Source organism: Neophocaena asiaeorientalis, unplaced genomic scaffold, assembly GCF_003031525.2.
Source record: "Neophocaena asiaeorientalis asiaeorientalis breed wild unplaced genomic scaffold, Neophocaena_asiaeorientalis_V1.1 scaffold388, whole genome shotgun sequence".
Classification (NCBI taxonomy): Eukaryota; Metazoa; Chordata; class Mammalia; order Artiodactyla; family Phocoenidae; genus Neophocaena; species Neophocaena asiaeorientalis.
This window is the reverse complement of record NW_020172738.1, coordinates 310170-323675: the sequence shown is the minus strand read 5'-3', so window position 1 is coordinate 323675 and position 13506 is coordinate 310170. Positions and strand designations below refer to the sequence as shown.

The following is a 13506-nucleotide window of genomic DNA, read 5'->3' as shown; positions in this document are numbered from 1 at the left end:
ACATGCTGGTATGAGGACAACCCAGGACTCAAGCCCCGCTCTGAACTTCTCTGATCTCTTGCCTGTATGAGGATCCTTCTGGGCCTCCTAAGGTCAGAGCAGGGCGGGTCTTGAAGGTGAGAGAAACAGGTTTCCTGGATCCACTGCCCCAGCTTCCACATCCTCCCCAGGGCCAGTCCAGGAGGTAAAATTTTTGAAATTAAGAATTCAAAAGAGGAACTTCCCTGGTGATCCAGTGGCTAAGACTCCTTGCTCCCAGTGCAGGGAGCCCGGGTTCAATCTCTGGTCAGGGAACTAGATCCCACATGTTGCAACTGAGAATCCGCATGCCGCGACTAAAGATCCCGCATGCTGCAACTAAGACCCGAAGCAGCCAAATAAATTAATTTAAAAAAAAAGAAAAAAGAAAAAAGAAAAGAATTCAAGGGCTTCCCTGGTGGTGCAGTGGTTAAGAATCCACCTGCCAACTCAGGGGACGTGAGTTCGAGCCCTGGTCCGGGAAGATCCCACATGCCGAGGAGCCGCTAGACCCGTGCGCCACAACTACCGAGCCTGCGCTCTAGAGCCCGCAAGCCACAACTACTGAAGCTCGCACGCCTAGAGCCCATGCTCCACAACAAGAGAGGCCACTGCAATGCGAGGCCCGTGAACCGCCACGAAGAGGTAGCCCCCGCTGGCCGAAACTAGAGAAAAAGCCCGTGCACAGCAACAAAGACCCAACGCAGCCAAAAATAAATAAATTTTCTAAATAAATAAATAAATAAATAAAAGAATTCTAAAGAATTAGAGAAAAATACAACCAATAAGATACAGATTTATGACAAACAAAAGAAACAGAAAAATTAACATTATGCATAAGGGGTAGAACCAATAAAATAATAATTTAAGAACAAAATTAAGTTATTAAAAAGTTATGGTTGTAAACAGTCAAGCAAACAAAACAAAAGGACATATAAAACGTTATAGCTTAAAAAGAAATAAGAAATAAAGCAATAAGTTAAGACCTATAACCCCCCAGAAGCTTAGGGAGTTAAACAGTTAAGTTAAAAACAAAATAAAATGGCGGGGTTCAGGGGAGGATTTGATACTAGAGCAAAGCCAGAAGCACTGGATTTTATTAGTGGAAGTAATTATAAAGGTAAAATCTAAAAGGAAAACATTTAAAAGGTGATTTAAATAGAGGGAGGATAAGAAGGAAGGTGAAGCCTAAAAATTAAAAGAATGATAGGTAAAATAAACTAGAATAACCCAATTAAGGCAAAAGTAAGCTAAAAGGACAACTTAACAAGTCAGAAGATGTCAACAGCTTAAAACACCAAAGGTATAATTACATAGGTAAAACCCATGCATCAGGGGCTTCCCTGGCAGTCCACTGGGTCCACTGCAGGGGGTGCAGGTTCAATTCCTGGTCAAGGAAATAAGATCCCGAAAGCTGCACACCATGCAGGCAAGAAAAACAAACACCTACGTGTCAAGCTCTGCCCCATGCCTATTATTATTACTATTATTGTTGTTTCAAATGTTAAAGGAGTTAGCAAATCCAAGAGACTGTCCACTTAATCCCTTAAAATCTGAGTCCTTTGCAAGTTCCTGAGCCTTTGTCTGGTCACCTCTGGGCAGAGCCGGAGGAGGGAGAGCTGGGGGTCATGCCCATCCCAAGGTCACCCTGAAAGAGCCACTTGCCCTGCAGCCCGTGTCAAGGCCTGGTGGGGAGGTGGGGAACACAGTCCTTCAACTTCCCAAAGGGAAGAAAAGTTTAGCACTGCTGAAAATAAGGTAGAGCTGTCAAAAATATATGAAATTAGCTGCATAGTCACAGTTATATTTGTTCTGAGACAGTCTGAGAATAGAAACAATTTCAGAGACAGAACATCTAAACCTCTTCAGTCACCATGTCCAAGTGGCCTGAGATCCTTTGAGCGCGGCAGTGTCCTTAGTTCACGTTGCACAGAAGGGGTGGGCACCCCCGGGCTTAGCCAGTGCCCAGGTAGAGGGATTGCCGGAGAGGAAGTTAACTGATGATGCTCCATTTGCATTTTTATTGCTGAGGGTACTGGGTCTCCTGTCTCACTGGAGGAGCTGGAGAAGTGGGTTATCTCCAGAAGGCAGCTGGGGCAGGCAAACCCTTCCGCGTTAGAGCTGCTGCATTCTTGCCAGGACTGCAGTATTTACCTATCCCGGTGCCACTGTGACCTGGCTTTGTGAGAGCCTTGGTCTGAGCAGTCCTGGGCCATGACTGGACTAGTTTGCACAGGTGTGCCTTCAAAGGGTCGTCAAGTTCCCAGGCTGCAACCTCTGCCCAGGGAGCCTCCCTGCCTCTGCAAATACTGAGCACTCCTGGTGAGTCAGGCGTGTGCTAAGTGCTCAGGGGGAACAAAACTTGGCCTGGTCCTGCCTTCAGGGAGCCTGTAGTCGACATCCCCTAGACCACCATGATCAGTGGTAGGGGTTGATGATTCTGCCCAACCTCCTGGAAAAGAGAACACAGGCAGGGGGATTGGGGTGGGGCCTGAAGGGCCTCTCTACTTCCATTCCTGCCTGTTTATTTTTGAAAAAATAAGCTCTCAAAAAATATAATAAGTCAGCTTTTTATTATGGAAAATTTCAAACATACACTAAAGTAGACAGAAAAGTATAATGAACTACCCAAATACCTATCACCAGCTCAACAGTTAAAGACTCATGGCTTATCTTCTTTTTTTTTAAATAAATTTATTTATTGATTATATACTTTTGGCTGTGTTGGCTCTTTGTTGCTGCACGCAGGCTTTCTCTAGTTGCGGCGAGCGGGGGCTACTTTTTTTTTTTTTTTTAGGGGGGCTACTCTTTGTTGCGGTGCGCGGGCTTCTCGTTGCGGTGGCCTCTCTTGTGGAGCACGGGCTGTAGGCGCTCGGGCTTCAGTAGCTGTGGCACGCAGGCTCAGCAGTTGTGGCACTCAGGCTCAGTAGTTGTGGCTCGCGGGCTCCAGAGCACAGGCTCAGTAGTTGTGGCGCACGGGCTTAGTTGCTCTGCGGCATGTGGGATCTTCACGGACCAGGGCTCGAACCCATGTCCCCTGCATTGGCAGGTGGATTCCCAACCACTGCGCCACCGGGGAAGTCCCTTTAATTTTTAAAATTTATTTATTTATTTTTGGCTGCGTTGGGTCTTCGTTGCTGTGTGTGGGCTTTCTCTAGTTGCAGCAAGCGGGAACTACTTTTCATTGCAGTGCGCGGGCTTCTCATTGTGGTGGCTTCTCTTTGTCATGGAGCACAGGCTCTAGGCACACGGGCTTCAGTAGTTATGGCTCACAGGCTCTAGAGCGCAGGCTCAGAAGTTGTGGTGCATGGGCTTAGTTGCTCTGCGGCATGTGGGTTCTTCCTGGACCAGAGCTTGAACCCATGTCCCCTGCATTGGCAGGTGGATTCCTAACCACCTCATGGCTTATCTTCTTTCATCCCTACTCCTACCCACACCTTCCTGGGCCTGCATTATTTTGAAGCGAATCCCAGACATCATATCCGTTTCATCCAAAATATTTCAGAATGTATCTCTAAAAGAAAAGGACTTTAAAAATAGCCATAATACCTTTAACATGCCTTAAAAAATTAATAATTTCTTAGTATCATCAAACATCTGATCCATGTTCAAATTTCCCTGATCGTCTTTGAAACTTGCCATTCCAGAAAAGGGACACAGTGTTTGTTTGAATCAGGATTCGAGTAAGGTCTATGTGTTGCAGTTGGTCGACGTTGCTTGAGAACCTTCGAATCGCTACCTCACTTCTTTGTTTTTTCCTTGAAAACCTTTGAATCGCTACTTCACTTTCTTGTTTTCTCCTTGTACTATGTTGAGAAATTGCGTCATCAGTCTTATCTGGATTTTGTTGATTGCGACAGCAGTGTGTTTTACTGGTTCCTCTTGCTCCTGTGTTTCTTATAAACTGGTAGCTCTAGAGGCTGATTAGAGTCAGGCTGCATTTCTTCAGCTCCTGTATTGCCCCAAATGACTGACTAATGGCAAAACCCAAAGCAGCTTCCTTGAATCAAAGAGGCAGCCGCCAATCTGCAGTGACTCAACATTTGTTTCTTGTGTTTACGGATTGTAAAGACTGTGAGGCTCTCCTAGTGACAACCCAAACTAGCATTTATGAACATCTGACAAGCTGCCCCCAGGGTTACAATACATGGAACTTGTATATTTCCATGGAAACTGGTCCCTCCCTCGTATCAGCATTCAAAGACTCATAGTGCCATGCATGAGCCTTTAATGGCAGTGAGGGATTTCATGGCAATGATCATTTTGGAGATGGATCCAGGGATAATAGTCACAATATTTAATCATTAGGAAGGTTTGGCTGGAGCAAGTAGAGCAGAGCTGTTAACACTGAGTGAGGCTGCCCCTGGCTGCCCTGCAAGTGTTAACCCTGGGGCGACTCTAATGCTTAATACAGGCTGCCAATCCTTGGAACAATTAGAAACTCCTGCAATTCCCTCAGGGCACTGCCAGGAAAAGACAAAGGCATTTTCAGTCGGAAGATCAGTGGACAAATATTTTAAGAAGCACCAGCCTGCTCAGTTCATGCAGAAAAATTGCCCCATGTGAAATTTTATAATGTAGTTTAATTTTATATAGAAATCTCAATTCATCAAAGCACATGTTTGAGTTCTTTTCTCATATGTGTGTATCTATATTTATCAATTTGGTACTTTTATGATATGAAATGATTTCTGGGACATTACATCTATAGTAAAGACCCAACTTATAACATCTTGACTTGAGAGGACCCTTAAGGGACCAATCTGGTGACGGACTGGGGGTGCCTCTGGGCTTTGCCCACTGTGGGCAGCTTAACAGTAACACCCTCCTTCTCACAGCCAAGTTTACCCTGGCAATACCTCCATCCAGGGCAGCCTGGGAAGTGGGAGATGATGGGGTGTGGAGTCTAAGCCTCTGGGTTCCTGGTCTGGCTCTCTTACTAGCTGTACCACCTCAGGCTACTTACTAGCTTTGAGTCTTAGTTTTCTAATCTGTGAGACGGGAATAATGTAAGAGAATTTAAAGCGATCGCACACATAAAGACCCTCAACAGACGTTAGTTCCCTTCCTGTGCTCCTCTTGCTAGCACATCTGTCTATAGTAATTGTGTTCCCCTCCTGCTGCACTGCCCAGCAGCACCATGAACCCCCTGCTTGTGGGCATATGGAAGAGGACTTGCAGGGCACCCTTGGGTGAGCTGCAGACAATTCTAGAACCTCTGGGGATAGGCACTGACCACTAAGAAGAACATCACGTGCTTCGTATCAGCACCACCCAAACTTCTAGAAAATGGAGGACTGGTTCCTCGGCCATCTGGGTCTCAGAAGACATTAATCCTCTAATCTAGCCTCCAGCCCCTACTGCTCTAACTTCCATTCTGCTGCTTCTCACCTCAGCCAAGACCCCTTTGGTATTCCCTCATGTGGGAAGCCCGGACTCTAATTACATGAGATACATTTTGGGTGCCTGGCTCTCCTTAACATACTTCTCAAAGATTCTCCCCAACACAGTTTCCTCTGAAGTGGGAATGACCTCATTAATCCTGCCTCCTATTCTTTTAGCTGATTGGTCCAGAGCTAAACACCTGACCCAAGGATGGCCAAGCAGAATTTTTTCCCTTAGAAATTCTGTCTTAGAGACACAAAAATCCACAATGGCTGTGGAGAGCCAAGCTGAAAGGTCATATCGGCTATGGCTGCCATTTTGGGTCATGTGCAATGTGACAAACAGGAGAAGCTGGTCTGAGAAGAGAGCAGGAGAATAAAGCAGTCTACAGAGCAGAGAGGAGTGGGCCCCATGGCCCCTGAGAAAAGGAGAAAGTGGCTCTCCTGGTGGCTTTTCCCTTCCTAAAGTTGAGCTTCATCTCTTTTATTTGGTTTCTTTGGGAATTCCAGCATCCTTACCACATGCTTCTTTTACTTGAACAAATTTGAGTAGGCTCTGATCTTTGCAATCAAAGCAACCGTGACCAGGGAATGAGATAAGGATTCCTACTCTCACTACTTCTTTCAATATCATAATGGAAGTCCTCACCAGTGCAATAAGACAAGAAAAAACAAATAGAAGGCATGATGATTGGAAAGAAAGAATTAAAACTATCTCTATTCACAGAAGGCAGGATTTTGTGTGTGTGGAGAATCGAAAGGAATATACAAGCAGAACTACAGTTGAACTCATCAAGGTCACAGGATACTGGGCGAACATGCAGAAAGTAATTGTATTTATACATACTACCAATAAACAATTGAAAAATGAAATTACAAAACACAGACATTTAAAACAGGATGAAAACCAATGCATAGGAACAAATATAATGTGTAAATCTTCTATAGTATACTATAAAATTATTGCTGGATTAATTTAAGGAGTATCTAAATAAATGGAAAATTAGGACATGTTCATAGATTGGTACCTTCAATTGTTCAATCTTCAGGTGTCAATAATCTCCAAATTTGTCTATAGAGATAATGCAATCTTAACCAAAATCCTAGCAGACTTTTTTTCAGAATATAAATTGACAAACTGATTCTAAAATTTATATGGAAATGCAAAGGACTTAAAATAGCCAAGACAGTCTTAAAAAAGAACAAAGTAGGAGGGTTTACGCTACCAGATTTTAAAACTTAGCATAAAGCTACAGTATTTAAGCAGTGTAATATTGGCATAAGGAAAGACAATTAGATCAATGAAACGGAAGAGAAGTCCAGAAAAGACCCGTGTGTCCGCAGTCAGTGGATTTTCGGAAAAATAAAATCAAAACCAAACAAAACACCAATGCAGTTCATCGGGGGAAGCAGAAGTTCTTTTTAATAAATGATGCCAGAGCAACTGGATATCCATGTGGACCATAAACCTACATGTGAAAGCTAAAAGTATAAAACATCCATACGAAAAGCATAGGACACTATCTTTGAAGTAGTCAAATCTTTCTTAGAATGGAAAAGGGCAAACAATAAAAGAAAAAGAATTGATGTTAGTCTTCGTCAAAATTTCTGCTCTTTAAAAAACAGGAAAATTAAAAGACAAGCCACAGACTGGTAGAACATATTTACAATTCATTTATCTGACCAAGGATTTGTGGTCAAGATACATAAGGAATCCTACAAATTAAAAAAATAATAATAAATGGGCAAAAGAGTTGAATAAGAACTTCACAGAAGAAGATACATGAATGGCCAACAAACATATGAAAAGGTACTCAACATCATGAGTCATTGGGGAAATACAGATTAAAATCACAGTGAGAAACCACAATATATGAGTGGATACAGTTACAAGGATTGACAATTCCAAGCATTGGTGAGGATCTAGAGCAACCAGAACTTTGATATCTTGCTGATAGGAGTGTAAAGTAGCAGTGTAAAATAGTCAATCATTTTGAGAAATTACTTGACTGTTTCTAATAACATTAAATAAACACCTATCCTAAGACCCAACACGTCCACTCCTGAGTACACACTCTGGAGAAATGAGTACATACATCCACAAAAAGACTTGTCTAAGAACATTCGTAGCAACTTTATATTAGTTGAAACTAGAAATACTCCAAATAGTCATCAACAGAAGGATGGATAAGCAAATTGTGGTCATACTTCTCAGCAATAAAAAGAACAATCTGATAGACACACGTTGATGAATCTCAAATATTATGTTGAGCAAGGAGAGGCACTATAGATGACACACTGTGTGATCCCATTTTTATGAAGTTCATGAGAGCAAAATTAATCTAACGGTGATAGAAATCAGAAGATAGTTCTGTCTGAGGGGGATGGGTATTAATAGGAAAAGGGTCTTAGCTTCATGGCTAATGTTCTAGATATTGGTCTGGTTGATGGTCAAGTGGGTGTATATGTATGTAAACGTTCATATCTATGGAGTGAATTGTATCCACCCAGCCCGACCCAAATTCATATGTTGAAGCCCTAACCCCCAGTGTGATGGTATTTGGAGATGGGGTCTTTGGGAGGGTGGGGCCCCATGAAGAGGAAAAGACCAGAGCTCACTTTCCCTCTCCACTGTGTGAAGACACAGCAAGAAGGTGGCTGTCTGCGAGCCAGAACCCGACCATGCTGGTACCTTGATCTAGGACTTCTGGCCTCTAGAACTGTGAGAAACAAATTTCTGTTGTCTAATCATCAGTCTATGGTATTTTGTTATGACAGCCCAAGCTGACTAATGCATTCATCAAGCTATATATCCAAGATTTGTACATCTTGTTGTAATGTAAAATTTCCTTTAATAAGTACTATTAAAATTGCCTTTATGAAAACATTTACTATAGTGACAATTGCAAAAAAGAGGGGTAAAATATTTGGGGCCCAGCATAACACTCTAGTCCTTCTTCAATTGCTTCCAGTCTTTGTACAATGTAGGGTTCTCTTTTTTTCCTTTTTTTGTGGGGGGGTCAAATTTAGATCAGAATCTTGCATTTATACACACAAATCAGCAAGGAGGTAGAGAATTATTTTCCTGGCTTAGAGCAAAGGGGATTTCAACAGGAACGGATGGCTAACAGCATTGGGAAAGTGACCATGGAAACTGAACAAGAGATGCTCAGAGTCCACCATGGCACTTTACATGAGGCACACAGTATATAAAGATAGGGACACAAGAGATGTGGGCAAGAGCAGAGATTGAATTACTTTACACAAATAAAGATCTGAGCCTCTGAATGCCACGGTGCTGGTGAAATGAGGAGTAGTGAGTGGAAGGGGATGGATGGCACTCACTAATAGTACCGCAGATGTCTCATGTCAAGCAAATATGGATGTGGTGGTTCATTAACTGTCGAATGGTAACGTTTCCCAGGAGAAACTCATATTTGGAACTTTACCTATAAAAGCAGTAACTCAAAGCTGTGGGAGCCTGACAGCCCAGCAGGAGGTTTTTGACTAGAAAGCTTTTCCATAGGAATGTTGTGACCTGCCTGACCATAGAAATCCAGGTCAGAAAACAGTAGAAACAAGTGTCACATTGGGACTCCTGAGACTGACCTAGATATGCTCCCCCAAACCTCTGTCCTCACTAAGCCCAAGACGGAAGGAAGCACAGGCGACTTCTGTGAGCCAGACTGACTCAGTGGGGAGCACACAGAAAGGGCTCTCATCTTCCCCTCGACTCCCCACTTCAGCCTGCTCTGTGGGTTGGTACTGCCTGCCCAGCCTTGGGTGAAATCTCAGGCAGACCACATGCAAAGTTTTTCCGGTCACTCTTAGCTTATAAACAGATGGCCTCTTTTGCTGGGTATAAAAAGTGCACCTGAAAGCTATTTCAAAACTCCAACTCCTTCCCATCCAGGCCTCCCACAGCTGGGAAGCCTCTGCTTCATGCTCTGTCTTCTCCCTGGCCCCCTAGCTGCACTTTGGGCCCTCAGAGTGGGGCAACTGTAGGGGCTCTTCAGAGATACCTTGCCAGGGGTCTCTGACCGCAGTTTTGGGGCATGTGCAAAGCTCTCAAGCTGGCCACTTAAGACGCCCCACGTTTCTGCAGCCACTTTCTGATCCACCTGGCCCCTAGCAGGAAGTCTTTTGGGTGGAGTTCTTTTTTTCTTTTTTTTTTTTTGCGGTACGCGGGCCTCTCACTGTTGTGGCCTCTCCCGTTGCGGAGCACAGGCTCCAGACACGCAGGCTCAGCGGCCATGGCTCACGGGCCCAGCTGCCCCGCGGCATGTGGGATCTTCCCGGACCGGGGCATGAACCCGTGTCCCCTGCATCAGCAGGCGGACTCAACCACTGCGCCACCAGGGAAGCCCAAACATAACTTTTGTACGCCCTGGGAAACCAAAAAATTCATGCTACTTGCTCTGCTGCAAGATTCACTTTATTGTGATGATCTGGAACCAAACCCTCAACATCTCTGAAGTCTGCCTGTACTGTTAAGTAGGTTTCAAGATGGTATGCATATAAGATCCCATTTTATGAAAAGAAAATATGCATAAAACATATAGAAAAAAAGACAAAACATTTACAACACATAAAAACCTCTGGGTGGTGGTGATGCAGTGATTTTTCTTTTCTACTTCTTCATGTGTTTAGTATCTAAAGTTTCCTAGTTTTGTGACAGGAGAGTAACAGTGGAGCTATTTATTTTTTTTTAAGGAAATTGTGGAGTTTTTTTTTTTTTAACTGACGCACCACTCAGAGATTCGAGGGTGATTTATTTATTTATTTTTAATAGACCTTTACTGGAGTATAATTGCTTCACAATACTTGTTAGTTTCTGTTGTACAACAAAGTGAATCAGCCATATGCATACATATATCCCCATGTCTCCTCCCTCTTGAGCCTCCCTCCCACCCTCCCTATCCCACCTCTCTAGGTCATATATGCAATGGAATATTAAAAGCCATAAAAAGAAATGAAATAGAGTTATTTGTAGTGAGGTGGATGGACCTAGAGTCTGTCATACAGAGTGAAGTAAGTCAGAAAGAGAAAAACAAATACCTTATGCTAACGCATATATATGGAATCTAAAAAAAAAAAAATGGAGTTTTAAAAACATGAACAACTGAAAATTATTATTATTTTTTAAACACAAGACACCCTTGTAGCCCCGTTAAGACTCTGCAGAACGACCCTTGTGACATTGTTTCATGAACCGACCCCTCGTGATTTGTTGTCTCTCACCTTGCTCTCTTGGCTCCTAGGTCTGTCCGTGTTGATATTCTCCAGGGTCGAGTTCTGCTCTGGGGGAAATTCAAGTTCAGGGACTCATTTACAGAGTTCCCATTTTCCAGTGAATCTGTGACATGTGAGAAATGTAGGGAGTTAGGAATGTGCATCTCATCTCCCCTTTTCAGGCCATTCTTTCTATGAGACTAGGACAGTAGCAACTGTCACCCTGAGAGGAGAAGGAAGTGGAGTGAAGAGGGGTGTCCTTCCTCTCATGCCCCCGAAGGGGAATTTGCCACTTTTCGTGCTGTATTCAGTGACCTGCAATGCCATCACAATGAAAATCGTAATTATGGTACAAGAAACTTCATAGCCACACATACATCCATACGTGCATGTATAGCGGAAAAAAGAAAATCAGAAATGAGCTTGAAAACTTGGATACAAACCTGGTTAATGTCTTAGAGGACAAGAGAACCATAACCACTGGTGTTATCATTTCTACTGGATGAAAATCATTTGCAACTTATCAGTTTTTTAACATCTAACTTTACAATTTCTGAGTCCTAATAGATATTAAATAATAAGTCACCTGCCCTAGAGTGTCAGATCAACCGTAGGTGGCGTTGTTAGTTAATGTTCTCGTATGACTTTGAAAGGACACCCCTTAGCAGATGAGATGGGGACTGTCCTCACTTTCCAGACCCAGATCACAAACCGTGAACCCAGAGCGCCAGCCTTCTTTCCTTGTTAGGGGTGGACGGGAGAAGCCCGGTGCTGGGTGACCTCCTCAGCAGAACAGTGTTTTGTCCTTGGACCCTGGATCAGGGGATGCTGGGCTGTCTTGAGAGTTAACTCCAGGGAGCTAAAATGAGGAAGTCACTTTACAAATAAAACTGCGAGTCTGATGAGAGTATTTATGGTCTGAACATAAATGGCATCTTTGGCTGTGGCAGGACATGCTGTGGCCCGTGTGTCTACACTGGCGTCGGCAGCCTCCACTCATCTCGGAGGCAACAAACTTGAGGCTGTCTCCCCATCAACCCCGTTTCCCTCTCCAGCCTCATCTCAGACAGAGCCCCACACCCACCTTTTCTCCTGCTCAGAAAGTCCCCCACCCCAACTTTGGGCAGCTGATTCTGCTTTTTTCTCTGCTTTCAGCGCTGTAACCCTGCAAGGTCCGATGGGGTAGCCGCTAGCCACGTGGGGCTATTACACACTTGAAATGGGGCTCGTGTGACTAGAGTAAATTCTTCATTTTTTTAAAACTTAAGTTAATTTAAATTTAAATGTAAAAACTGATAGTTTCATTATTAGAAATCTTTTGAGGTTATTTGGAGTGATCTGGGGATTGTTTCTACTTTGATTGACTTTTCTGGCTGTACATTTAATAACTTCTCTGGCTGTAAACTACTTCTTTGACTGCACATTTTATGAAATCTAAATCCAGATCAAGAATTTCCCATGAAAAGTTAGTATGCAAATTGAGAGAGACTACAAATGTAAAATACCAAACAGATTTCAAAAACAGTACCACAAAAAGACTGTAAAATGTCTTATTACTAATTTTTATATCAATTATTGACTATAGGATAAAATTATAATATTTTGGATGTATTGGGTTAAATAGAATGCATTGTTAAAATTAATTTTACTCATTTCTGTTTACTTTTTAATGTAAAAAAATTGTAAAAGACGTATGTGGCTTGCATTACATTTCTGCTGGACAGAGCTGCTCTAACCCCCTTCTCCATCAGCACAGGTTCTGGGACTAGAAGAATCTGAACTCTAGATCAAGCCATACCACTCACTAGCTGTGTGATTTGGGGTAAGTGACTCAGTTTCTCAGGGCCTTGATTATTTTTTTTAATCTGTAAAATGGGTATGGTAAGAACTGCCTTGAAATGCCTGCCTATCTTAGCCAATAAGTACCCACAAGTGCTCAGCCAAGTTAGCTGCTGTTCTTTCTGGCCACGTCCTAATGCATCCTTCAGGGCTCACCTAAAATTCTCATCTTCTTTGGGGGAATCATTCCTAACCCTTCCAGAGGGTCTAGTTTAAAGCCTTTGCCTCTCTTATAAACTTTGCCACATTGCTTGCAGTAAAATGACGTAATTACAATATTTTGGGTTTCTCAAGGGCAGAGACTCCCACTTATTCATGTGTGTGTGCTTTTAACTCTTATGGAAGTTTTCAAACATACACAGAAGTTGAGAGAGTAACATAATGTACCAACCACCCTGCTCCCATGACCATAGTATTCCCATTGTTGTATTTCTCTGGCTTCGCACGGTACTCAACCCAAAATTCTATGTTTGTGGTAGGTGGCAGACAACCACGCTTCCTTTGCTGCTCCTCGCATCAAGCAGTGGAGTTGATTTCTCCATCTGCTTTTATCTGGACTGGACCTGTGAGCTGCTTGGACAGAGAGAATGCGGTAGAAGTGACTGTGCAGGCTCTGACCCCGGGTCTCAAGACCTGGAGGCTTCTGTTCCTGCTTTCTGGGAGCCCTGCTGCCACGTGGACAAGCCCGAGCTAGCCTCCTGGAGAATGAACAACACGCGGAGCAGAGACAAACAGTCCAGGTGAGGCCCTCGTGGACCAACCAGCTCACTAGCGGCCAGAGAGGCCGTCCTTGACCTTCCAACCCCGGGTGAGCCACCAACTCACTGCAGAGGTCAGACAAAGTGGCCCAGACAGAGGAGCCACCCAATCAACCCCCAGAATCAAGAGAAATAATAAATATTGTTGTCCCGTCTCTATGTTTTAAGGGTGGTCTAACATGTGGCAAAAGGCTACTAGATAGAGTTTAATGAAAGTTTTTGAACCAGTTAATGTCTCCCCGGCACACACGGGGCAGCGTGCTATCTGTCCAGTG

At 43.5% G+C, this 13506-nt stretch overlaps 1 protein-coding gene across 2 annotated transcripts in view; it reads right to left on the bottom strand.

The window, feature by feature from the left end:
- NGEF (neuronal guanine nucleotide exchange factor) overlaps window positions 1-13506 on the bottom strand; it is a 110173-nt gene that overhangs the window by 59639 nt on the left and 37028 nt on the right. For both annotated transcript variants that reach the window (XM_024740538.1, XM_024740536.1), the window contains one exon: window positions 10644-10758. Coding sequence is in view for 1 of the 2 variants with exons in the window: in XM_024740536.1 (XP_024596304.1) it covers window positions 10644-10758 (115 nt within the window). In the remaining variant the exon portion in view is untranslated. The remainder of the gene's footprint in view (window positions 1-10643; window positions 10759-13506) is intronic.